Source organism: Orbicella faveolata, unplaced genomic scaffold, assembly GCF_042242905.1.
Source record: "Orbicella faveolata isolate gen_17 unplaced genomic scaffold, um_ofav_v1 contig_25, whole genome shotgun sequence".
Taxonomy (NCBI): Eukaryota; Metazoa; Cnidaria; class Anthozoa; order Scleractinia; family Merulinidae; genus Orbicella; species Orbicella faveolata.
This window is the reverse complement of record NW_028301553.1, coordinates 12,987,227-13,013,597: the sequence shown is the minus strand read 5'-3', so window position 1 is coordinate 13,013,597 and position 26,371 is coordinate 12,987,227. Positions and strand designations below refer to the sequence as shown.

The 26,371-nt window shown below is 39.0% G+C and overlaps 2 protein-coding genes across 3 annotated transcripts in view; both read right to left on the bottom strand.

The window, feature by feature from the left end:
- The window catches only part of LOC110055818 (multidrug resistance-associated protein 1-like), a 30,081-nt gene extending 3,710 nt beyond the window's left edge, over positions 1-26,371 (bottom strand). The window contains exons 1-25 of one of the 2 annotated variants that reach the window (XM_089293609.1): positions 26,242-26,371; positions 25,268-25,396; positions 23,015-23,119; positions 22,346-22,407; positions 21,152-21,283; positions 20,804-21,016; positions 19,924-20,107; positions 13,588-13,842; positions 12,586-12,651; positions 11,923-12,060; positions 11,342-11,482; positions 10,925-11,003; positions 9,855-9,936; positions 9,312-9,438; positions 8,743-8,919; positions 8,414-8,581; positions 7,302-7,385; positions 6,786-6,867; positions 5,922-6,100; positions 5,162-5,674; positions 3,188-3,387; positions 2,784-2,910; positions 2,391-2,492; positions 1,761-1,907; positions 409-567 (exon numbers count right to left, since the gene is read on the bottom strand). In XM_089293609.1, coding sequence (XP_089149735.1) covers positions 409-567; positions 1,761-1,907; positions 2,391-2,492; positions 2,784-2,910; positions 3,188-3,387; positions 5,162-5,674; positions 5,922-6,100; positions 6,786-6,867; positions 7,302-7,385; positions 8,414-8,581; positions 8,743-8,919; positions 9,312-9,438; positions 9,855-9,936; positions 10,925-11,003; positions 11,342-11,482; positions 11,923-12,060; positions 12,586-12,651; positions 13,588-13,842; positions 19,924-20,107; positions 20,804-21,016; positions 21,152-21,283; positions 22,346-22,407; positions 23,015-23,110 — 3,513 coding nt within the window. In that variant the 5' untranslated portion in view covers positions 23,111-23,119; positions 25,268-25,396; positions 26,242-26,371. Of the gene's footprint in view, positions 1-408; positions 568-1,760; positions 1,908-2,390; positions 2,493-2,783; positions 2,911-3,187; positions 3,388-5,161; positions 5,675-5,921; positions 6,101-6,785; positions 6,868-7,301; positions 7,386-8,413; positions 8,582-8,742; positions 8,920-9,311; positions 9,439-9,854; positions 9,937-10,924; positions 11,004-11,341; positions 11,483-11,922; positions 12,061-12,585; positions 12,652-13,587; positions 13,843-19,923; positions 20,108-20,803; positions 21,017-21,151; positions 21,284-22,345; positions 22,408-23,014; positions 23,120-25,267; positions 25,397-25,516; positions 25,737-26,241 lie in introns of those variants that run through there. The other variant, XM_089293608.1, reaches the window with a different exon arrangement.
- LOC110055816 (extracellular calcium-sensing receptor-like) lies at positions 15,655-19,913 on the bottom strand. Its single transcript, XM_020762227.2, has one exon. It carries the CDS (start codon positions 18,344-18,346, stop codon positions 15,821-15,823), a length of 2,526 nt encoding a protein of 841 aa, XP_020617886.2. The 5' UTR covers positions 18,347-19,913; the 3' UTR covers positions 15,655-15,820.

Here is a 26,371-nt window from a genome sequence, read left to right as displayed (position 1 = left end):
GCCGGCGCTTTCAAATTTTTCCGGTTTGAAGAGCGTTTTCGAAAAGCACCGTTTCCGTGACGGATCAGTATGGATGGTAAGCCTAACCATAAAAATAAAACTGCGTTTTCAGATTTCTCAGGCGTACTGTGGACGCTGCCTAAACCGGATCTTAATTTTTTTACGATCTCAGTTGGTCTCCCACTGAAGAATCACCCGCGAGATGATTCGACACAAAGAAGTTTATGCTGGCGTCATTTCATGATTGTTAATGTTGTTTACTGAAAACATATGCACGAGTTAGAGGACGTTTACATGTTAGTCCCTCTCTGGTCCCCTAAAACACGTTGGACCCATCGTTAATTATTAAAAATTAAGCCAGTTGGCAGGAAGTTCTGACAACATAGTTGGGAAATTTTTAACTCATACCTGCGGAATGATGGTGAGTCGTGAGCGGAGGTCTCGCAGTCCAATAGTAGCGATATCAACACCATCAATAACAATTTTTCCACCAGCTCTCTCCAGAATACGAAACAATGCTAAAGCCAAAGAAGACTTTCCCGCTCCTGTACGACCTACAATGCCGATCTGTTGAATGTAAGAGGAGGGTAGTCGAAAGGACACTATACAAAACTAATCAATGTTAACAAACTGAGGTTCTAGTTCTTGATGAACAGCCGTATTCTCATCACCTATCCCCTGGTATTTATGAATACGGTAAGGAGAATCTTGATCTCGATCACCCTGGATATTGGTTTCACAAAAAGTACCGTAATAGAGCGGTTTTCAATTGAGTGTGGAAAGTAATCAGGCAATTACTTTGGTTTTGGTTTTGGTTTTACTTCGGTTTGAGATTGGCTGAGTAGTCTAATTGGTAAGTAATTAGTTTGGTTTTGTTTTTCCGACACTCAGTTGAAAACCGCTCTAGTTATTATGTTAGCTCCCGGGCGCTAATTTACTTTTGTTAGGTTAATCGAGGGCGCTTTTTGGAGAGGGGACGAAGCTTACTATAGGAACGGGGCGCTTGTTTTCTATTTTTAAATAAACGTTTGAATGCAATACAGGACTTTGACGAACAACTACGGGGAACTTAAACTCAACAACTGTAATAATAGGGGCTCTTAGGTTCATAAAACTGCATGCTTCATTATTCCAAGTCAGTATGTTCAATATGACGTTCAGATGTGAAAGCACGCTAGATTCTCGTCTAATCAGTCTATTCTATATATGTCGTTGTTTTGAATGCCACTTACCCAATGGGGGCACTAATTGAAAAGGGGTGATTATTGGAATAGGTGCACTTAATAAAAAAACGGCACTCAGTGGGGAGTGCTTATCAGGAGAGTACGCTTACTGGAAAGTGGGGCGCTAAATCGAATCATTACGGTACCAGACGAGCAACGCGGTTCAGTGCAGTATAAGGTGTATGATAGCTAACTAAATCATGAGTCCCAACATTTTAGATCGACTATCATACAGCATCATAGTGCTGCGGCATCATGGACACCACATGCTATAACATTTTCAAATGCTTGAACATGTTGCACGAAAGTACGCCGTAAATTGAACCTCCGTTCGAATGATGATACTAAAACATCATCCAACATCATCCCAACAAGGTTGTTAAACACTGTTCAAACATTTTTTTCCCAAGAACTAAGACTGGGTGAAGCCTTATCCACAGGGCTTAGCTTGAGGGTCAATTCTTACCCTCACCATGTCTATTACAAATTTGCTCGGACGTGTTATATGGGATTTTTTAAAACGTTGACCAACAATACCTTTTCTGCTGGCTTGATCATGAAGCTTATTTCCTTCAGCACCAAAGGCAGCCCATCTCTGTATCGCAGCTGGAAATTATCAAATAAGACTACTCCCTGTTGTGGCCAGTCACGTGACGGACGACTGTCCGGAATAACTCTCTCGGCCTGAAATTTGACGAAAATGAAAGTAAACATGTGCCCAAGTCCAGACTTCTCGAGCTTAATACACGCGCGTTATTCAGTTAATCAGTCCAGGTTCACTTCGATGCTAATCAACATTTCACGACATGTACGTACTTCTTGAGGAAGATGGCTGCTCTCAAACATAATTTGAGAGGCTCGGCGCTGCTCTCCGCAGAAGCACTTCAAATTCGCCTTGCTATCACAGACACTTTGATCAACTTGTTGATTGTGGAGAAGTCCCCTTAGAGGAACGCTCAAGGAGAAGAAATATGGTTATTAAAGGAAAGATAGCTTCACGATATCCACGATATAATGTTTTACCGCAATTTACAATCATGTGGTGATTGTTGAATTAGCTGTTAATAGTTAAGGCGGTTCGTATTTAGGCTACTCGCAATATGGTAAATCAAGTGTTCTGTTCCCCGACTTGACTTTGACATTGTCTTTAACTGACATTATCTTTACCTCTGTTGTTATATTAGAGTATTCGTTGACTCTCTCAACTGATACCAAGTTAGTTTCCAGTTGACTCGACATTCGGATCATCCAGTTAAGCTTTTGAGTGATCTGTTAAAATATTAAAGAAGAGGTATTGCAAGCGAAAACTGAGTGATACAGGGACTTCCATATAAGAGCTACATTACACTTTGAAATACTGCAAGGGGTCGGGCAGGTTGTTGAATAATGTTTCTCAAAGCTATAAGTCTTGGACACGTTAAGACAGATATCAACGGTTTCCATGATACGACGGCGTGAAGTTGAGTATGATGCGTACGCGTCCCTTTCAATTAAGCCTATAAGAAATCACACTTAGGAGATAAAGAGTTAAACTATTTGTTTGTTTGTGTGTTTGTTTACCTGAAGCGCATATGTCACAGAAAGTCCAACAAGACCTCCGCCAATCTTATCCCGGCTGATCACACCAAACAATGCCGCAAAGAAGATCAAACAATTCCCAATAAACTCCAAACGAAGAGACAACCATCTGCAAAAAATAAATAAATAAATAAATAAATAAATAAATAAATAAATAAATAATAAATAAAATAAAAATTAAAAATACTTTAGTTAAATTTTGCCATGAGCAGAGTCTAGCAAATGAGGCTAGCAATCAATTATTGTTCCGAAGGGCTGTTCTTTCTCTTTCCTTCAAATTCGTGCATGTGATCCTATGTACCTGTTTTTCTCCCTTTCCTTATCGGTTACTGTCCGTAGTTTCCATGTTGGTATCAAACTAACTCGGTGCTTAAGGACGAAGTTACCTGTTAGCGGAGATAGATAGATAATACGCAACTTGGTTTTCGTCCACTTTGCGATAATTATCCCGGATGAAACGCTCCTGTTGTGAAAATGCCCGGATGGTGCTGGCACCGTTGATCGTTTCTAAGAAATGACTGTAGATTGGTGATCGGCTCACTGACTCGATCCTTCTCAGCTGTCTCGATGAAGCAACGTACACCCTCTGGAGTGACAAACAAACATTGCATTTTCTCTTATTAGCTGCATGACATGTTAAAAATTATGACTGGAAATTAGGGTAAATTTAGCTAAACATAATCGTTTTTTTTTTCCGGGGGGAGGGGGGGGGGTGGTGTCTTAAGTAAATTACCTCAATTACCACAATAACCCAACGTAAGAAACATTAAAGGGAGGTATAGTTCTCGTAAGCTAGTGATTTCTATTTGTGTGACAGCTGTTATTGTTTTAGGGCCAGGGGCATTGTTTGAGTTGTTTGTGCTGTTGTTTTCTTGAATGGCATCGAGCCATTCATGGGAGATCTTGGAAGAGCTGCTGTCAGACCCAAAATTTAGCATCACAGTTGTTTATCCTACCAACGACCAAAATCCCACCAGATCGCGTTGTTATCATTTTCCCGTAAAAGTGTGTAGATAACTTAAGCGTTTACTCAGTAAACCTAATAATCGATCTTAATTGTTCTGCAAATTTTTGGAAAGCAAACAAACCTATCTTGCATTTTCTGTTTACCGTAATAAACGTGGTACTAAATTTCTCCACTAGCAGAAAATCTGTACTTCGTTGAATCCCAAGACTCGTATTCCAAAAGGTCGTTAATGTCTTCAAGTTCAATTTACTCTCTCAGTTCGTACAATTATGTCTTCCTTGATTAACATCGGAAAAACATTATTGTACAAATCGCGAGAGTATCAAAGCGCTCCTTAAAAGGTTGATGGTCACGCAAGTACCTGCTTCAGTGTCACGTTTTGACTACTTTTGACATTGTTTTTCCTCTGTTGATCTAACTAATTTTAATACAATACGCGCGAGAGGTGAAAGTTGACAAGGTAACAGACTACAGACTACTTCCCTGATTACGGTAAATGAAAAATTAAATAATTGTACAGATGAATAGTTACTATAAAATATAATATTTAAGTGAGCACTTGTAGATATATGTATCATTGGATTAAATGGAAAAAGAAACCTACGATAAACTTTTTTAGCTCGGGGGGGGGGGGGGGGTGGTGCCTCATTTTAGCCAATGTGCTGATACAGTTGAGAAGTCTTGGTCGCGTGAATATGAATGAACAGTTTTCAAATGGATAAAAGAACAATTCTCTTTTTGAGAATACCACGTGGTCTGTAAAGGGAAAACAAACCGCCTAAGCTCAAAGGTCTGAGAGGATGTAACCAATGATAATAAGAGAAACAACAAAGATTTCTAGAAAATACACCACAAAGCGAATTTTTCCAGCTAAAAGTGGTGAAGATAGACCTAACCCTGGTCATGCTTCAGTTGAACAAACACCACTTTAAAAATCGCTTTTCTGAAGGTTATTTCCAAAAAAGGAATGTCAGCCGCCATATTGTGACGTCACTGCGCATCTGCAAGTTTTCATTTGCGCAGTTCGCGGAGACCTAAACATATATTTTGGATTGATTACTGTATTAAACGGGAGCCTTTTTCGTTTAAAGTAAAGCGAGAAAGCTCAGGATCCGAAGAAGACTCTTAAAACTGTGAATTAGGAAGGTGAACAAGAAAACTATGATCTATATTTATGCTACGAGGAACCTACGATAAAACTTCGGGTGAATAGTATTTGAAAGCTACATGTAACAAATGGTACGCGACTCGATGAGAAGAAACTGTTTTAGATGTATTTGGCACTGGGATTTTGCATGCACACATGTACTAGGCTTGAGCTGTCTCAGCGTTTCAGAAAGCTTGCGTGCCTCACATTGTTGCGCAATAACGTCTTTATCATATTTTCCCCTACCTGAAAATAAAAGTACAAAGCTGCTAACGGAGGTACAATACTGAGGAAGAGCGGTGTAGCGTAACTCACAGCAACCAGCATGCCGAGGACATCGAAAAACATCTGCAAAAATGATCTCAGGCAGAGCGGAATTGTCACATCAATTCCATAAATATCCTTCGACAGCCGGTTCATTATTCGTCCAAGAGGAGTCGTATCAAAAAAAGTCATAGGTAGTCGCAAGATATTGACTATCAATTTGCGATGAAGTGTTCTGGACGCTTTGATAGCCCCCCAAAACAATGTCAAGGAGTACATGAAGATGAAAAAGGACTGCCCTGCTCCGATGCTTCCATAGACTGTCAGATAAAAGTCTCTTTGCTGATTGGTTGTGACTTCTGCGGAGCTCCAATAAGCCAGCCATATTCCCGTGCCAACAGAGCATGCTTCCATGACCGTGAAAGAGAACAAGGAGAATAAGAACCAGTGTACTCCAGTGGACTTGATGTATGACATCAACACTGAAAATTTAACCTATTGAACAACAACAAAGGTGGATAAGTTGCAAGATTAATGTTTTCTATCGCAAGATCCCTGTAATTACTGTTTTATAGAACTTCCAGAGGCAATTTCCGTTTGATCTATCATGTCTTGATATCTTTCTCCGCAGTTCAAATATATGATCTTTCATAATATATGCACTTGTATCACGTTTCTTTGTTGCGCAAAAAGAAATACAATGCAAATGCAAAAATACAATCTAGAGTCCACGACAACTTACCGTTCCAGTTTCTGATGTTTCCTCTGTGATCGTTTTTCCAACATTGCTCTTCTCCGCTTGCTCTTTTTTGTAATTTTTCTCCAAGGTTTCGTTTTCCTTCCTTTGGTCAATGTTAATGTCACTAAATAAATCTTCGAGCACTTCTTCGTCTCCCTCGCTCTCGTCGGAAACGTCCGTTTCTGTTAGGATCAGTAATATTTTTCGACTTCAATAAGAACTTCCAGCTCAATTGAGACCTCACAATTTTTCTCACAAGTGTAAGAACGTCTTAGAGTTTGAATAAAAATCTATTAGTAACGCAATTGACTAAATGACTTAATATCCCACTAACCAAAAGTCTGACGCACATCGATACAGAAAAAGGCGCGGCAAGCAGATGGATGGATGGACAGCCTTAACCAGTATAGAAAAATCAAAGAGCTAACATCGAGCAACAAATATTACCAGCAGCGTAAATGATGTTCTAAAACTTAAACCTGCAGGACATATTCGCAAAGCTCTGATTCAAACTGTTAGTCAGGGAAAAGTTACTCATTTAATGGAAAATACCTCAGAAAGAAATTTCAAACAGACTTACATCAGATTAATTTCCTTCAAAGCTTCTTTTTTTTATAACAACAGCAAAACAACAACAACAACAACAACAACAACGACAAAAGGTGTTATTTTACATTCTTAACTGAGAAAAAATCTACTAGAAATAGTAGCAGCCTTAAATATAATAATACAGATATTGTGACTGTTTTTGCACAAACACACAGCCGGTGGTCCGGCAAGACTTAATTTCTCCTGTTAGCAATTAGCACGTGGCAAAACAAAAGTCTCATTGTCCTTTGCAACTTGTAACCACTTTCAAACACCCACCGGAAGTTTCCTCCGAGCCGTACGTTTGGAGAAAATCCGCAAAAGCGCCCGAGTTTTCTAAAAGTTCAGTGTAGGTACCCTCCTGTCGAAAGGAAACAAACAAACAAACAAACAAACAAACAAACAAAAATAAATAAAATAACGAATAAATACAACACAAGTAAATGATAATAATAATAATAATAATAATAATAATAATAATGATAATACATTTTTATAGTGCTAGTTATATAAAATATTCAAAAGCGTTTTACATGTCATATAAAAAGTATAAAAGGTTTCATTACAATTAAAAAATAAAATATGCTATTACAAGGCTAAAAAATGTAAAACTTAAAAATAGACACCAAACGTTTTTAGACTTTAGACTTTCCACTTGAAGATTAAGAAAAAAAAAAACAAAAAAAAAAACAAACAGACAAACAAAAAAAAGCCGAACTCGTTTATAACTCAAAGAAAAGAAAGTGATTCCGATAAAGTTATTGCTGATGCAACGACTGGCTAAGAAAACAATACCTCAGAGACAAAGCCGTCTTGAAGGACAATAATGTGATCCACGTGAGGTAGAAAGCTGATGCCATGCGTCACAAGGATACGAGTCTGGCGATGGAAAAATTGCATGATTGTTAGAATGTTTCTTTAGGCTGCCAATTTACTAATTCCTCATTGCCTTGTGCCTCAAGTCTTCGTGCGAAACCATTCATATGAAAATGTGTTTCCCCTACGGTTATATTTTCATTTTTATATGAAAGGTTTTGTACGCGCGAGGAGTCGTTTTAAAATAGAGGCACAAGGTAACCGGAAGCGGACTATTAAAAGGTTGAAGAAGGGACGACACTTCGTCACAGTTTTGTATCCGATAATTTAAACACCAGCCATGAAATCGCAAAATTGAGTCACGTGAAAGTCTGCTCTGTTTGTTGTTCGGGTAAAACAATGAACACGCTTCATCATGCCTGCGGTTTTCATTGAAAGTAACGAATTACCAAGTAAAAGAGTACATTTGAGACAAACAAGCATTGTCCAGCTCGTCCATTGTATGAGACACTGCTTAGAATTTGGGGTACTAAGGAAAAAATAAAATAAAATAAAATTTTGTGAAGTTTTACTTTTTCAGGGGCGTTGTTAATTTGAAATGTCGAAAAATAGTTAAACAATACAAGTCAATACGAGTCCCAAAGGCGTGTATATATTGTTTGGACTATTGCTAGCTTTGAACCAGAAGGGGGAATGTAATGTTTATACGAAAATCTTGCGGCCACCAGCTTCAAATTGCCCCTCACGCAAGTTTTAAGCGAAAGGCGCAGTCTTTGCAATCACAATTTCCCAGGTGTTGCGCAGTTAAGGAACGATTGATTCTGGGCTCGGGAACTCTTTCCCTTAGCAACCGTTTTTGGACATGAGCGCACGCTCCGTATCCATGCATCGCTATGTGGTTCGCCCAAGACTTTGCTCCCCTCACCCCTCTGGTGTGGAGTTATGAGTAGAATAAACCGTCGGAGCGTTATGAAAGTGTAAGCTGGGAGGACATTTCTTCGAAATTTAACTTCATCTCTGTCGTTATGCATAGCAACGTTGGACCCGCATTTGACATAAACGTTCAATGCTATGTGTACGCCGTAACTTACCTTCTCTCGGAGCATTCCAGTTGGTCCGATGACGTTTTGAAATAGTTTCCTTCCGACATGAGCGTCCACAGCACTGAGTGGATCGTCCAAGAAGTAGATATCAGCATTGAAATATACGGCACGCGCCAGGCTAACTCGCTGTTTTTGACCGCCACTGAGGTTTATACCCTGATGTATTATGTAACAAAAGAAGATGAAACGTGAAAAGATTTTTTTTTCGTAGAAAACGTCCACAAGTCCCATAAAACTCCCTTATCTATTCCTCCCTTATCTATGTTATGGTTTGGTTTCTATTTTCCTAACACAAAAAAAACAACATTATTTCTCACCCTTTCTCCAATTTCTGTTGAGTCACCAGCAGGAAGAATTTCCAGATCTGTTCTCAGAGCGCACGCGTCAATCACGTGTTCATAACGAGCGGAATCAAAAGCTCTGCTGAAAAGGATGTTATCTCGTACAGTTGCGTTTTGAATCCAGGCCTGCTGGGATACATATGCCACAGAACCCTGTAAATTAAAGAATCAGGCAGTTGTCCGTTATTCCTTGCCTTTATAATGTCTAATCATTGCTTTTAAGCTCTTAACTTAAGAATGAAAGTACAAGCCATAATAATAAAGCTGATCAAACCGCAGTTGTTTCAGGACAGAAACAATAACAGTTACTTCTTTTCCCACGTCGCGCCTGGTGCCGTTGCATTTGGTCAGTACATGGCAAAAGAAATGTTTCGCGTAATGACATGAAAAAAGTACGATAGAGGAGTAACGTCTGTGGTTCAGACAATTGCTGCCCTGCCATTATCCTCGAGCACTCAGATAGGTAATCATCCAAATGATTTAGAGGATATCGATCGTACAGATGCAGTAAATGGATACACAAAACAATACTATAAGCTACGTACATCCACAAATACTGCTCCATGTAATTTATCCGTTTCTCCAAGAAGAGAAGATAGCAGGGTAGATTTTCCACATCCAACCTGACCGACCACGGCGACAAGTGAACCGCTTGGAATATTTACATTGATACTGGAACAAACAAAAAAGAACACAGAGAAAGAAAACAAACGTAAAACGTTTTCGAGGAGACTAGGCAACTGCAATTAAAGCTAGTATGACACTTTTCAGACGGTTTCAGAAACTGTCCATAAAATGATTGATCATTACATATTTTCTGTCCGGAGAAGTAAAGTTACAATACAATATACTATTTTTCAAACTGTAAAACATTAGAAAATTCAAACATAAAAACATCATTGTTTTCAAAACTGACAATTAATGCTACACGTGGCTATTACGGTCTTCCCATTTCTGGCACTGTTTTTGTATTGCAATCCTTTTATTTAGGATAGACAAGGTCAAGGTAATCAGTTTATAATTGAAGCCCAGGTAGCCATAATCTCTCTTAAATCCTTTTCAAGCTGTCCTTATGAACATTTCCTCACCAATGAAGTTTTGGCGCGTCTTTCTTATTCCAGCCGAACACTCCACTCCTAACGCTGACCATTCCTGAGGTAAGTAGGGTAGCTGTGAAAGAGGATTAAACACTTTATTATCATTATTTTTCATCGCTAAATGGCATTTAATATATGGCTTGTGTTTTTAGCCGATATAACGCGCGCTCTGATTGGCTAATTCTAGGCATTATTCTCTTGTTATGCCCACGGGCCAATTACTGGCCTGCGAAACAAAGAAAAAAGCCACCCAATAAAAAAACATATTAACCTCGGACGTTCGGTCTTTACGGGAAAAAGATTAATACGGGAAGCTTGATTAATACTGCAACGTCTCGGTTTTAGATTTTCTCGTAAAGACCTCACTCTCGGTTAGCAAGCAGTTGATAATAACCCAGGTAACAAGCCACATATCAACTTATTTCAGTGTACTACTTCAGCCGCCTCACGCCTTAGCGGGCAACTATGGTAGACAAAATTTCACCCAAATTCCCAGAATAATCTTAATTGTCTGTAAGTTCTGAAAATGGACATCGCTAAAGCAACAATAATTATGTAACACTAAACTTGGGAAAAGTACACTGAATTGCTTTCTAATAGAACAAACAGCTAAAAAACTATTGAAACAACTCTTTCGTGAACAGACGGTAAAACAATCTTGTCTTAGTTACCCCAGAGCCTACAAAACGTATCTACAATTAAAATTGACATATACTAGGGGTACGGGCTTCTTGAAGTAACATTACAGGTTAAAATGCCAGCAAACAATTACAAATTGGGTTTGCAAGAAAGTTTTCGCTTGGCCATACTTCATTGTGCAACATAATAGCCTTTCGTTGGAACGCCGTAGCACTCAGCTTTTTTCCGGTCAACTAAGGGCTTTAATTACTCTCTGTCTTTATTTCAATGTGAAACACAATAATTCAAAGCCTGCAACGACGTCTTCCCAGGTCATGAGAGTAAAAAACAGTGGCTAATTTAAAATACGTTTTGGTTCAAGTAAACGGACGGAAAGGATTAATCTCGAGATGCCTACAGGTTACCTATTTCTTCATTCTTACGTGATTTCCTTTGGACACTATCGGGGTCTAGTTCCTCCAAATCTAAAAACTCTTCTAGGCGCTTGATGGACACTCGGGCCTTAAAACAGAGAAAAAAAAAGCAGCACAAGGACGCAAGTAAGCAAGGCCCGTTTGGGAAAAGCCATTTCGGTTTTCCTGACAAAGCTCCTCTGTGAACAATGTAAACTGGTTAAAAGGAACTCTTTAAAGACAGTATGAACGTTCATTTTACAAATTAGACTGATCTTAAGATGTATTGGCTATGCCGTGTGAACTCAAATCATTAATTTATTTTGCAGTGAAGAGGAAGGTAGAATATGACAAGCACTGAGAACAACTGTATCAGTAACCTCAGCCAGGCTGCAACACTCTGGCGTGGCCGTAATTCAGTGTTCCGCTTGTTTTTTCAGCACTCACCTGTATACACGATGCAATCACATCTGGAAAGAACCCAAGGGGAAAACGCATAATTCCAAACAGCGAAAGGGCTACAAATGCTTTGGAAGCGGTTAGGTTGTGACCTGTGAGAACATACACTGCAAATGTTGTGACAGCCACCTGAAAATGAAACAGTAAAGCATGGAGATGGACTGAATTAAAAATTCAAATAACGTTAATAACTTTGGTAATTTTTAGGACCAGTTCCTAAGGGAGGGAGGATCGGACAGGGGGAGCTGGCTTTCCACTTCTTTTACCTTTCACCCCGGTTTCCGCCCCTCACTTAGTGGTTGCTACTAATTCGTGCTTTTTTTTTATTCAAAATATCACACAACATAGCAAAATACAGTATAGTAGTAATAAAAGTTAAAAACTTTTTAAGACTACAACTAAAACTATTGGGTATCTATATCTAGAGAGTCATATGTAGTTTATTACTTGTTCTACTATGCGCTAACTTTGTTGAACAAAGGTCATTTGTCATTATTTTTTATGTTTGTTCCTAAAGCTTTTGAACATCTGTCATCTGGGAAAGGTTTAATTCACCACATGATACTTACCATGGTCGGTGAGCTGTTGTAAATCAAGGCCAATAGGCATTTCCACAGCCTGGATTTCAGAAGGAACTTGAGTTCCTTGGCACGCTTAGATTTGATTATTGACAAGAAAGACTCTTCCCATGCGTAAAGCTTAAGGACCTAAGTGGAAAAATTAAGTAGCAAGAACATTACAGGAGAATTGAAAATGCATAAAAAGCGCTAGGATTTCTAAATGGTGAATACATTCGACAAAAAACAGCAACAACAAATAGGTTTATGTTATATTCGAATAAATTAATATGAATGCAAACTAAGCTATCCAAATATTAACTTTAAATACATATTTTTGTCGACGTAACTAGCTAAATTTAGACTACAGCTGAATTGAAATCTTGGAAACTTCATCTACAGCTGTTTTATGGCCTTTTTTTTCAGTACAAGTAACTAGAGCTGGTACAACTCAAAAAAAAAAAAAATGTTCAAATGTTGTTGTTTATAGTGGTCAACTGGTTAAACGCCTCAATTTATTGCATGTATTTTAATGATGACTTTATTACACACAAAAAATGTGTCAAAAAGCTGTTCGATGGTTACATTTCTTCAGTATGTAACTATTAAAACTTACTAAATACTTAATTCAATCTGAGCTGCTTATGCGTGATTTTGAGAATCCTTTCAAAGTACCTTGATTCCGCTAAGCACTTCATTTATTATCTTGATCCGTTCATCCTTCTCTAACATTTGCTTCAGCTAACCACAAAAGTAAAGAGAATTGATCAGCAACATAAAAGCAGAACACCTTTTTTTAACCTTTTAACCTTCATTAGATACTTAAAATACTTCCAGTATCCGTTGGCGGGGAGGATGTTGTGGTTTGCTATGTTGTGGAATAGACCATTTTACAGTTGTCTGCTCAGTGACATGGCAGCGAGGCTAGAGTTGACCTTGTTTTGATACAGACCTCACTGCTTTTGTCATGTAAATGCACCTAGTTAGTATCAGAACAACTTGTTTTACACAACAAAAGCAGTGAGGTCTGTATCAAAACAAGGTCAGCTCTAGCCTCACTGCCATACAAAGGCCAGGTCACTGAGCAGACAACTGAAAAATGATCTATTAGACAACTTGTAATGCCAAGAGTTATTCTGTACGTAATTTCAATATTGAATTGCTGTGTTGCGATATTCTCCACATAATGCAGGATGCAAGTTGAAACAGGAAGGACAAAAAAAAAAAAAAAACATATCCTTCACAGTTTTCCGACCCTTTTTGGGGAGCCTGACTGTTTCGGAAACTAGCTGAAAAAAAGGGTTCCTCCATCACAGGTTTCGAATAACAAAGTCATGGTAAAATGTAGTAACATCGTAGTGTTCGGCAGCCCCCTGACCCTAGCACCCCATGTAGCAACAGCCCACCCTATTTTTATTTAACCTGGTCCAGCTATTTAAAGGGCGAAAAACAGTATTCACAAGATAAATCACTATCCAATGGACAACTGTCAACAGCAACTATGATATCGCGCTTTATTTGGTGCTGCTGTTGTTGTCAATGTTGTTGTCGCTATTCTTTTTTTCTATTCTATGCCTCCTTACAGATTTCCGCAAATTTCCTCGACGTTTTTGGCGTACCATAAATGTAATGTAACTTCATTAACTGATCTCATTTAAGTGTACCGTTGAATAATACCTGCAGCTTATTGATTATCCTGCCAATCAAAAAATTCAGTGGTGTGAAAAGCACCAACACAGCAAGGCCAAAATAAATCGACCACCCCATCGTGCGATGCAGGAAATAAAGCGACACTCCAACTTGGAAAGGCGCCGACCACACCATGTTTATATATGTCATTACATCCATCAGCCTTTGCGCATCCACTGACATCAAGTTTACAATCTCTCCCGCGGTTGACTTTGACCGAGATTCGTTGCTCAATACGAGAGCCTGGGGAACAAGAGATAATTTACATTTACAATTTTAGCTAATGATACAGACATCTTCTACTTTACAAATTATCCCACAGAACTAAAAACAGCTCTTAATGAAGAACTTGGAAATGTGTTCAAATACCGTGCATCAAACAAACTGTCAATTATTATTATTTTTTAAAAAAACTATATGGTTATAACTACACCTAAGAAGAAATTTAGCATTAAGATGACCATATGTGATATTCAACAAAAATCATAAATCAAATATTTCGGTACATTTGTAGATGAACATGGGATGCTCACGGCTTAAGCATAATAACTGCAAATTGACGAAAAAAGGCAACCTTATTCAGACTCAGATATTTTCTCCATCAATACACTCAAACTAGCTGTATTATACACTTTTATTATATAGGCACGCGTGTTTTACTGGAAAATACACCACTCGCTCGTAAAATTCATACGAAACCACATTTGGGACTCGAGTGGCGTATTTTCCACATCATCACAGTGAAGATATCGATGATTTCACTGATATCAAGTTTGTCTCTTAAATTGTACTTAAATTCGTTGGTGTATGATCGAAACATCTTCGGGTCTTCCCTGAAAGTCTTCGGCAATCTTCGGATATCATCGGAAAATTTCGGAAAATGTTCGGCGACGTTCGTATGACCTTCGGGCAAGTTTTGGAGAATCTTCGGAAATCTTCGGAAAATCGTCAAAAACGCCGTCATCAGTATGTCTATACAATAAAAAAAACATCACACGTTAGTTCGAAGATATTAATTTTATGTTCTCGTGGCAAAATCAATATTTTCTTGCCACTCGAACATAAAGTCCATATCTTCTCGCCACCGTGTAATATCCTCTCTATATATCCATATCTAAACTATGGATCAATGAAATTAATTTTATCTCGAGTGCACGAAACACATTTATTCGGATCGGAGAAACATGATTGAACCAACAGTATAAAATTGCTATTTTTTTCCAGCTGAGGTTTTCATATCAGTTTGTATGCAGCAACTCACCACGGTTACGCATTTTATTTTCAGGTTGGTACGATCTTCTTTTTTTTTTTTTTTTTCTCGTTAAATAAATTGAATGTTGTTGACGTTGTTTAGTGTTGGTTGGAGGCTCTGCTGTAGACCATATTCGTATTTCAGATATTGGACTGGAAGTAGCTTTCAATGGAGGCTCACGCGGGGGAATATCATTAAAAAGAGATAGATGTCATTTGCATTTGAAAAGACTCCGCGCATTAGCATCAGTAGCAAGCAAGTTCCAGTACAATACTGGGAATACGAATATGGCCTATTGCTTAAACCGCACTCCTACACTGATGAACACAGAACAGGTCTTTCAGTGCGTTTTGAACTATATCACTCTGAACAAAATTTAGCCCATTAAAAAAAAACAAAACAAAAAAAAAACAGTAATTAAAATTTCTATAATAATAATAATAATAATAATAATAATAATAATAATAATAATAATAATAATAATAATAATATACCGACTAACTTCTAAACAGACATTGCTTGCAAAGTCGGGACTTTTCGCATGTACTCTATCTCTAGTATTTCTCAGCCATCCAAGGAGAAATTGTACGATCAAACGATAAGTAATTTAATGAGCCGTTCCCAGTCTCACAGTTCTAGTGCTTAATCCTTGAGACAAGTATAATCAGCAAGATAACTATTTCTCATGTTACTGCACAAAGCATTCCTAGTTTGTTCCATCGGTTAGCTAACCTTCTTAGTAGGGTTGGACTCCAAAGTTATTTCGACTTGAACTACAAGCAACTAACAACAAATAACGCGGATCAGGCAAGTATGTTTTACTTTATTTTTCGTCGAGTGTTATATTTATGTATCAGAGTAAAACTATAAGAAAAGCAAGATATAATATTGCGATTAATGTTATGTTTTTTGGTTCAAAAAGAGGGAAGGGGTTCGGGTTTCGACGAAAAACTCTGCTTAGGTTTGGCCCTACTGTATGGAGCTGTGAAATATGGGATTCACATGCAGAGAACCTGATCCAAACGAGAACTGAGTTACTTCTTGGCGTATACTAGCTAACGTATTTAACTCTGGCTTAAAGAGAATGATATACATTTTTGGTAATAATATGCAACAGATGAAGTCGTAAGCACTCAACAAGGTTGTTACACAGTCCACGACAGTCACATACCATCCATCCATTGAGAACTCTACTGGATGATAAGCTAACACTGAAAACAAAAATATGTACATCGAAAATGCTATTCGTTTTGCCTCGCTGAAGTTTTCCGGAATGTTCCTTATCTTAAAGGAACAAAATGCGGAAAAAAGTGTTTGAAAGAGAAGATATGAACACGTTAACAGGAACAGGGTTTTACCAACTACCCAATTATACGCGCGACACTCGATAAAAATATGTTCCCTTAGTATGTGTTGCTTTATGATAGGCGGATCCAGCAGCCAGGATAGTAACACAAAGAGAAGCAGAATGTGCATAGTTATGATTATCACCCCTTGCATTCTGTTGGTAAGAGAATGTATCACAAAACACTGCGTCAAGGGAACTTGAAAAGCGCTGGAAATGCGCATGATTTTGACCAGCAGAAATGACAGACACAAGCTGTAGGTTATGTAGCGCCATGGGTAAATGATCTTACAAATTGTATCTGTGGGTTCAAAAAGATTGATAAGTACCAAAATTAAAAGCAATAGAATGCTCATCAGAAGGACAAGGCTAAACTCTCTATTGGACGCTTTGACAATGGGAGTATTCCAGAATTTACAAGTGACAGCGAATGATAAAAGGGTGACGATTATACCAAGGGCAGTAAACACAAGAATGACTATTCCTCCTGGACTGGAAAACTTCAAGTTGGCCACCGGTAAATCTGAGCACTCTGTCCGAGCCACATTGGATTGCTTCCCAGCTGGGCATTCAGTGCAGCTTTCCGAACCAGGAATCGGGTTAATTGTACCTCGAGGACACGACACACACTGCCAACAACAAGGCGAAGTTATGGATTTTCTGGTTCCAGCCAAGCATTTGTCAACGCATTCAGATTTCGGAGGTCCACCAGTTAGAGTGTTCCAGCGAATTTTCTCGGAAAACTGTAACCGCTTGTCTTGCTCCGCACTTTCTTCCCATTTTCCGACTACAACTTCTTTTAATCGCTTTGTATTTGCTTCTTGCACTTGCTGGATATTGACAATATCATAAAAAGCAGTTCCTCTACCGCCAAGCTCATTGAAAGTTATATTTCCGGTAAGTCCAACAAAGTTAACCCTAGAAAGAAGTCTCTGCATGACGTTAACATCACTGCCAAGTTTCATCAGGTAATCGTCACCTGTTGTTATGTTGAAATCTTGAGCCAAGATGGCCAAAGCATGGGCCACAGAATATACAGCGTCAATAACGTACGGGGTATAAGATATGCGCAAGTTTTGGACGAAATCACGGAGGCAGGGATCCATTTTCATTTCATCTCCCTTACTTGATGAGCAATTTTTTATCTGCGATCTAATTTCACCCCACCATTCCGGAAAGTATTGCTGAAGTGCCGTCATGGTTAAGCCTTTTCTGTGTCCTTCAAATCGCGTGTCATAGAAATTGTGCGGTTGGATTCCAATGGATCCAACAAGGGTTGAAGTGCCTGGCTGTGCCAACGACGTGAATGCGTCGCTTAGGATCCAGACGCGTTCAGTGAGGTTTTGCCTGATCACTTCACTCAAAAAGTACTTTTCATAGCTGCCGTATAGCCACAAAATGACAACTCTGATATTTTCGTGCCGTCCAAGTTTTGTGACAATATTCCTAATACTCGAGAGCTGACTTTCACCTGGAATAAATTCCGTGAAAGCCACACAAAAGGAGTTGTTTCTGACTGCAGCTTCCTTCACTATTGACCACAATCCACTTCGTCCAAACGAATCATCTTGTCCCACAGCAGCTACATAAGTCCAATTGAAATGCTCTACAAGGTCGGCCATAGCTTTTGCGCGAAAACTATCTGAAGGGGCCATTCGAAACAAATGTTTATAATCATGTGAACGAAGTTCAGCACTCGTCGCTGACGGACTTACCCCCGAAGCATTCAATGTTTGAAGAATCCCAGCAACAACAATTGCCGTGCGAGATTCTGTCGGGCCAATGACAGCCACGATAGATTTCTTCTTCTTCATGTCACTCTTTGTTACGTTTGTGTTACAGTTGTTTTGAACAAAGTCGAAAGTGATTTGAGTTGCCCTCGGCAAACTTTCGCAATAATCTCGTATATCGTAACCGAGTGTTATGTTTGGAAGGAGTGTTGAGTCATTGTTGATCTTTTCAATGGCGTATATTATGGCCAGCGTGCGAGCTAAGCCTGACGTGAAAAGCTCGCTGCATTCGCCCTCAGATGTTCCCGGCAAATGGACAGGTACTTCTCCACCTAAAATAACATCTCCCTCCCTATATGGCGCCTGTACCAAAGCGTACAAAGCAAGGCAGTAAATAAAGAAAGGCTTGTAATTCTGCATCCTTGAGGTATAAGAGGTTTCAGTTCACCTTCAGTTATCGATGACTTGCTCTGTGCAACACTGTTTTACGTTGGTATTTGCCTTAGCACGTGGCAATGAAAATGTACTTTTCTTTCTATCGAAGCGTTCTTGCTCTAAGTAAAACATCACTCAGAGCCGGCGTTAATTCGATGGTCCAAATAGATAGCTGACACAAGAAATGCAATTACCGCGAGAAATTAAATGTTCCAACGTTGGGTTTTTAATGGTTTTTATCGCTAAACATCCAGCTGTTTTGGTAATGTTGCAGAGTAGTAGCTGTTAATTGTGATACGACTTGTTGGCATAGAGAGTGATCAGCGATAAGGTGAGATATCGATTCGCGTGAAATGAGTCCTAACTAGTGCGTCTTTTTTTTCTAGTTTCAAAAAGCAACTAAAAATTCAGGAGTGCAAAAATGTTAATATGTATATAAAGGCACCTTCGAATTTAATATGCTTTTAATTATAATTAATCTCAGGCTGAACGGAAATTACTTTTCTACCCCGCAAGCCTTACTTATTGTTCTTGGGTGGCTTGTTTACATTATTTAAAATTGAGGTAAAATAGTAATCAAACGAAAAAAATTACAACCCGAATACTGCAGTTTGAAATTGTACATCAAAGCGTAATCAAGTATGCAATATAGAGATGTTTGGTTTTTAAAATAAATGCTGTTGTGACGCACACCATGCTATTAGTAATGACAGCTTGCAAGGGAAATGTGTGCCATTCGGACTGAGTACAAAAACCTCTAATATTTGGAGTGGGGTTTAAATTAAAATATTTTTTTGTTGGTTGACTGGTTGTTGGTTTGGCTCCTGGTTCGCTCGCTTGCTGGCTCAGCTCGCTTGTTAGTTCACTTGCTCGCCATTGTTCGATCGTTCTTTCCATCGTTAGATTGTTTGGCCTTTCCTTCGGTCTTTGGATCGTATATTTGCTTCGCCGTTCGCTCTTTTGTTCGCTGAAAATTTAAGGCCCAATCAGCAAGTACCCAATCGATCTGTTCCTGCTCAGTCGGTTTGCGAAACAAATCACGTGACGTGACCGATTGACCGAATAACAGAATCGAAAGTCACTCGTAACGACAGGAGAGACTATCTAATTTTCACAAGGCGTCGGGGAGACCGCATTGGACTTCCCAGCCGATGAAATTTGCCTCCTTTAGCTTCCTTTTAGGAAATGAGTTCTTTTCTAACCGAAACGTTTGCTATTGTTCTGGAGACAATGTTGCCACTGCTATAAAAAACGTGGATGATTACCTCTTAATTTTGCAATTGTCCAAATTCACCAGTTTGAATACGTGCTCAAGTTAACAATTTAATTTCGGCAGTTCCGTGTGCAACATATTTAACAGCTTACAAGTTGGAGAGCAGTCTCCGCAATTTTTTTCGTGTTATTCCTAAACATCTACAAACAGATTCCATTCTAATCACCAAAGGAAACAAATCTAGATTGCTAAATATAAGATTGGAAGTCCAACGATGGAGACAATAATAAAAAAACAAGAAACAATCAAAACTAAAGTGTGTAGGATGGATGTTCTTGTTAATACTCACCTTTTCATAAAGCAGTCCAATAACAGAGGAACGCACTCGCATGCCAAGTGTGAACATTATGTGGAAATACTGCTGGAGGACTAACGACTGCAATATGGCTGACACAAACATGGACGCTGCGTATACATAGCCTCTCCATGTTTCTTCCGAATGGTTTTTGTCTTCTATGAATTCAATTAACATTCTACCGAGAGAGATATATAAATCCTTAGGAGATGTACTCCTAACATAATTGGACATCATTTGCAAGTAAATGTATGAAACCCAAACACAGTATAAGACTGCATATCTTCACCATCTACCGGTACAATATGGACGTACATGACTAGGTAGCAGTCGGCTTGATAGCTCAGTTAATAGATTCACTCCAGCGGGAGCGCAGAGGCCTCGGGTGGGAATCTCGTTCAAGCTTGATAGATGTTTTAGGCTTTATTTGTGTAACTGTCTATCTTGCGCACATAACTGCGATGCTCCGTCTTAAATTAGATATTATTGTCAGGGGAAAAATGATATTTCCTTTTTCCATTAACTGCATTAATAAATTTAAATACAATTTGAACACAGAACATTACTCTATTGTGATTGGCTGAAAGTCGGCAAGTATATCGTTCATTTTTCATTTGCGCTGCAGGCATATTGACGTGCGCGCGTACGTAATTTTCTTAGTCATATAAATGAATGACCAATCATGTGAAAGCGTGAGCAATTGAAAGGATATATCACTGGAGATATTTTAAAATTCTTTCAGTTTAGAGAATTGTACTGTGAATCCTAGATATAACAGTCGCATTCATACGATTACCTGTACCAACTGAATCTAAAACAGTGCTACCCAAAATTACGTTATATCGTTACAGAACCGTCTGTTATATGTACCCACCTTAATAATTGAGGCTGTACAAATACAAAGCAGTCGTGAAAGAGTTTGCATATGACAGCTAAGAGAAATTTCAAGCCATACATCTTGACCAGAACTTTCAAAAGAGAAGGTTTCCTCCCATCTCGCCTTTTTTCCTTTTGTTTCTCGCCAAGTAAACAATCAGTTTCACTAGGTTCAGGCGGGTCGAGATCGTCCACTAGGAATTCTTTTTTCCTGCAATTGTGAGAAGCAGTTCCGTTTTAACTCAGTAGCCTTAGGCCACGAGAAAATAACATTTCCTCCCCAGGAAATGGGTGAACCATGAAAGGACTTATAACTATACGTAATCAACTGATGTTTGATGTTTACCCGTTGCATTTCATTTTTTCGTGGTTCCAGATGGATTTCACTTTAGGGACGATGTATGAAGCTCTGCTGTTCTTGTTTAGTGCCCATAGATCCTTGTCCTCGAGGGGCCTCTTGTGACCAGTAGATATGATCCTGACAAATGGAATAGCAACAGATTGACTATTGTGTTGACGGGTGACGATAGGTGATGAATGAAATTCTGATTATCTCTACAAAAGATGGAATAAGTTCTCGTTTAATTTGCCAAACACTATTCATCCCAACACTTCATCGTCTTTCAAATTCAGTGAAACGGCATTCAAAAAAGCGTGGAAAAAAGACGACTAGTCATTTATTTGTTTGTTTGTTTTAAATATGTCAACAAGCTACCTCTAATCAATGAGGAGAGCACAACAGTTGTGGAAATCCGGAAATATAAGTGTTAAGGGTATGGCCAGTTAGTGATAAAGACCTGGAACTCGTAATTTAACCAAGCCAAATCAAGTAGCCACAGTCGAACCTCTACTTAGCGTACCCCGTTAAGCGGCCACCTCCTGTTAAGCGGCCAGTGATCAGTCCCGAAATTGTTGTCAGTAAAATACTGTGAATATAACCCCTATTAACCGGCCACCCCTATAAGCGGATCCGGCCACTTATTCGTCGTTCAAATGAGGGGTTTTCTATAGTCGTTACTCCTATTAATACACGTAGATTGGCTCTGTTTTGGAAAAGGCGATGAGAGATAAGAGTCCGAAATAGAAAGTGAACAATGATAAAAATGTTCAAACCCACGTTTGTTATTGTCTTCACGCAATTCCATGTTGTCTTAAAATAGTTTGTATTTGATTATATTGACGCTTCTACTAAGCCTAGAACTTATTCCTAACGAACCTCTATTGGGCGGCCACCTCGCATTTCCCCAAGGATGGCCTCTTAGTAGGGGCTCAAATGCATAGTTATCCAAACCAAGAAACATTACTCTACCTTTGCAGATTTCCATGCCTCTCTTTCGATATCATTAATATAAAATAATGGAGACACATTGAAAGAATCATCCCCTAATAACATATTGTTAAGTTGCTTTTGTCCTAGTGTCTGTCATTTATAAAATAGTTTGTTAAGCTAGTACAAAAGAAACAACAAATCTGAAAAAGCTGGGAATTAAAGTATAAACCCAATCTATCCCTGGAACAGATCTCAAATAGCAGTACTTACCAGTTAAGCCACCAGAATGTGATTCTTGAAAAACAGTTTGCTGTATCTTCTGGGCACGGTTCCTTGGGAAACAGAAGATTGGATTGTGAGTGCATGTAGGAATAGAGTTCTTTTAAATGCGTTCTTTATAATAAGAAATGAATGTTTGCGACCTTTGGTGCGCCATAAATTAGTGAAAACTAGGAACAACACGCCAGGGACTTAAAATAACTATTGCTACACTTCCAATTCTTTCTCTGGCTTTTATTCTCCTCGCAATAGTTTGACGATTGAATCCTTTCAGTGAAGAATATGAAGATTTTTAGTTTGAGACGGATTGAAAAATGTATACATGTACTGTGCAAAAGGAATGCAAAATTCGTCGAATTTCATTCTTTGTTCTCGCGAAACTTCGTTAAATATGTTCATCAAAATTGGAGAGGTCTGACGTCTTTTGGCACGAACATTCACCATACTGAATTTAAAGGATGGAGCTACTCTCATCAGAGATGATTTTGAGAAGGCCTATATAGAGAATAATTTGGCGGTACCATAACAAAATAAATCTTCTTAGGTCACAAGACAGTGCAGCACCCTTGTTCGGTCACGATGTCTCAACGTCATTTTTGTGCTTGACACTGCACTCAGATTTTCATATAAGAGTTAGTAATTGATTTATATCATTCTTACCCTCTTGCATTGTTGTTGATCGGGATCAGTTGGAAATGATGCCCAGCCAACACAGAAGTTGTCTTCATCAGTCGCAGGGGACTTTTTTCCGGCCATTTTTCTAAACTGAAAAATAGTCTACATGAGTAGTTGAAAGTGAAAAGTGACAAACACAAAGACACAAAGTGAACTTTGACACCAAAGACAGCAAAAATACACCAAACTAACCACAACTTGACGCAAAAGCATGAAACTGGTGATTAAGTGGTTAAAGGACTAAAAATTTGCCCTGCTCGCCAGGCTTAGGTTTTCTGAAGGACAAATGACGCTATCCACTGGATAAATAACTGACTAGTTCATAGCAAAGCATAATTCGCCTTCATCACAGGGTAATGTTGTATGCAGTGAATAAATCACAAGCTGTTCAATTTTGTGAACAATAACCAAACGCAAACTAAAGCAAGTGTAAAGTCGGGTCTTCATTCCGGCCGAAGTGACGTCTCACAAGGGTGGAGAAAAATTATACTCTTAGTTACTTTATGCTAATAAGGAACCGGATATAAGTACCAGCCTGGTAAGCCAGCTTAGGCTTGAAAACAACAGAGTACAACATAACGACTAACGTTTACTAACGTTTACCCTCGAGAAAGAAGTTTTCAAACATCATTGAATATGTCATTGATCCAATTAGTAAAACAACAACAACAACAACAACAACAGGATGGGTTAAGATTAGCACCCTTTGGAAAACAACAGAAGTGTCCCCTATTTGTCGCTCAAAAAGGTTACCTGATTCACTAGGTAACAGCTACCACTCGATCTGTTTTCAACTCGCTCAGTGACTTAAACGTCTGTGTTTAACCCTATGTTAACACGGAGCATTTCCGGAGAGTAATCATTTAAGGAGGAACATTCTAGAACAGCCGCGAATTTTGCAAAACTCTCGGAAAGCAGCAACAATATTACAGCTGTGAGCATAGGCGTACGGGCCAGGGGGGCGGGGGGGGGGGGGCTGCAGCCCCCATTGTTCCAAAAATTTTTGGTATTTTTCGGGCAAAACGCTGATGATTCGGGCTTAAGTACTTGGGAGAAAACATTCTAATAGGTTGTCAAGGCTAGATTTGTAGGCTACTTTTTTAATTGTCAAAGCGGAGCTAAAGTCAAATGATATAAGGATCCAGGTATTCTGTTTTGGAAAAACCATATCTCGTTTCAATGTGTATCGTGAAATTCTATGAGATGGCTATTATTTCCATCAACAAAACAATGACAAAAAGATCGAAGCAAACGAAGGCTAAGACTTTTGTTTTTGTGGTTGCTCTCAGTGAAAGAGCCGTTTTGAATAGCTCCACAAAAAGCCGTTTTAAAATTTTCTTGAACTTTTCATACGATGAATAATTAACGTTTCTTTTATAAGTTTCTGATTTAACTAGTCTGTCGATCAAGGTCATAGAGTATGTGAGGTTTCAAAATAACCATTTTCGGAATGATAACAGTTCAATTAGACGTGAGAGTTGTGAACGCTTTTGTTTTGCTACGATTTGGGTGCATTTGAACAACAATCGCGCTTTCGGGCTTTGTGTAATTTTTTTCGGGCAATATGGTTACCAACCCCCCCCCCCCCCCCTCCCCCCGCTCCTCCGCTAAGTACGAAGGTGCCCGTTCGCTTGTGGCTCTGAGCCGTTTCGAAGAGTTCTCGTTTCCAGACCTCGCACTTGTTGACCGCGTATCTAAAATTCAAAATGGCCGCCACAACACGAGACAGGATTTTCGTAGCACATCGCGATGGATACGAGAACTCCCTGTGTATCTTGATGCCCCTCGAAAGTATCCTCGCAACGCTGTTCAGGCTTCACTCTAGATTCCACAACAAGTTGCGGCCCACATAACTTCTCCAGACTGAACGAATTATTCGCATTTGCATAAAGCCGGCACTGAATAAATTCTTATGATCACCCCATGATGAAACGTTACCTACGTCTGTAAATAACATTGTAAACTTTAGAAGTTTGGAAGATCGAGTGACTGGCATACTCAACGAATGCAACCAAATAAAGATGAAAACTAACTCTTTGTTCGACTAGTTCGTAGTGAATATTATAGTCCACCGGTTTTGGACAGTGACAAGTATGCTGCATCACTTGCAAATATCACATGCACAAAATAAATATAATAGCACAATAACGATGTAATCGATAGGTACTAATAAAGCACTTTTCGAGTCAAGATGTGTAACAGAGACAAATGGGTGAGAAAAAAATCAGTAAGACTTACCCAATATTGCTGAATTAACGCGAAATAGTTCACCAACTGTTGTACTGTTGTTTTACGGGTTCTTCACAACACAACTGTACATCCGCCAGCTTAGCCTTTGAAGGTTGCCATAGCTTACTAAGTTGATCACTGCAAAACAAAAAGAATTTTACAACATACAACATCGTAATAGTCATTCTAGTACAGTGGAACATATACACAAAGATGAAGACACGGTGTTTTAATCGAGGACAATAAGGGCTACAATACCTGGATGCCTGCCGGCGTTTTGAAAATCTGTCTGCGTGGCGAGAAAAGGAAGTAACTTATCGAATATCTTTGAATGAACCTCGACCCGGAAAGAAATTGTGGTATCATTGTGACTCGGCACTTTCTCGTTTTGTACGTCTGCGAACGTAGCTCGATCGAGCTCGGCGCCTGAAAGCCATCGGTTTACAAACGAGGATGTTATGCAAATCTAGCGTGGTGCATGTCATTAACAAATATGTGCCTGAGTGACCAAAGTACTTGTGTCACGCAAATTAAAATAACTGAATTATTAATTTTTGCATTTTCCTTCATATAGCCTGGTTGTTGGTCCCCAAGTGAATGAAAAATAGCTTCTGAAACATTCTTTTTTGCCTCTTGAGATACTATTGTGACCACTTTGCAATAACAGCTGTATATTAATCAATACGACTCAGTCCTGTTGACGACACAATTTGCTTCAAATAACTTCACAAAAGACCTTGAAATTGGTCTTTTGTGACGAACTCTCAAACTTTGAAACCTTATCGTGTTGCTCAAACAGCCAGACACAGTGTATATCGATCGATGGAATTGCTATTGAATCAGTAAGCTATTTTAATTTTAGAGACGAAAAATCACGCCAGACCCCGGTTAAAACAGCGTAGCACGATATTGACAAATTCATAATGTGTGCACTTGAGGGCTAAACAACGGAACTTAAATACAGCGTCTGTAATCAGACCTACCTCGTGTGGTGAAGGATAATTCTACAAGGAAAGTTGTGCCTTCACTATCTGAGCGCGGTAGTGTATTTGCCCTGAACCTTTAAATAATAATACAGTTGACGACAGGCAAATAAATATGGGTTTACTCCCT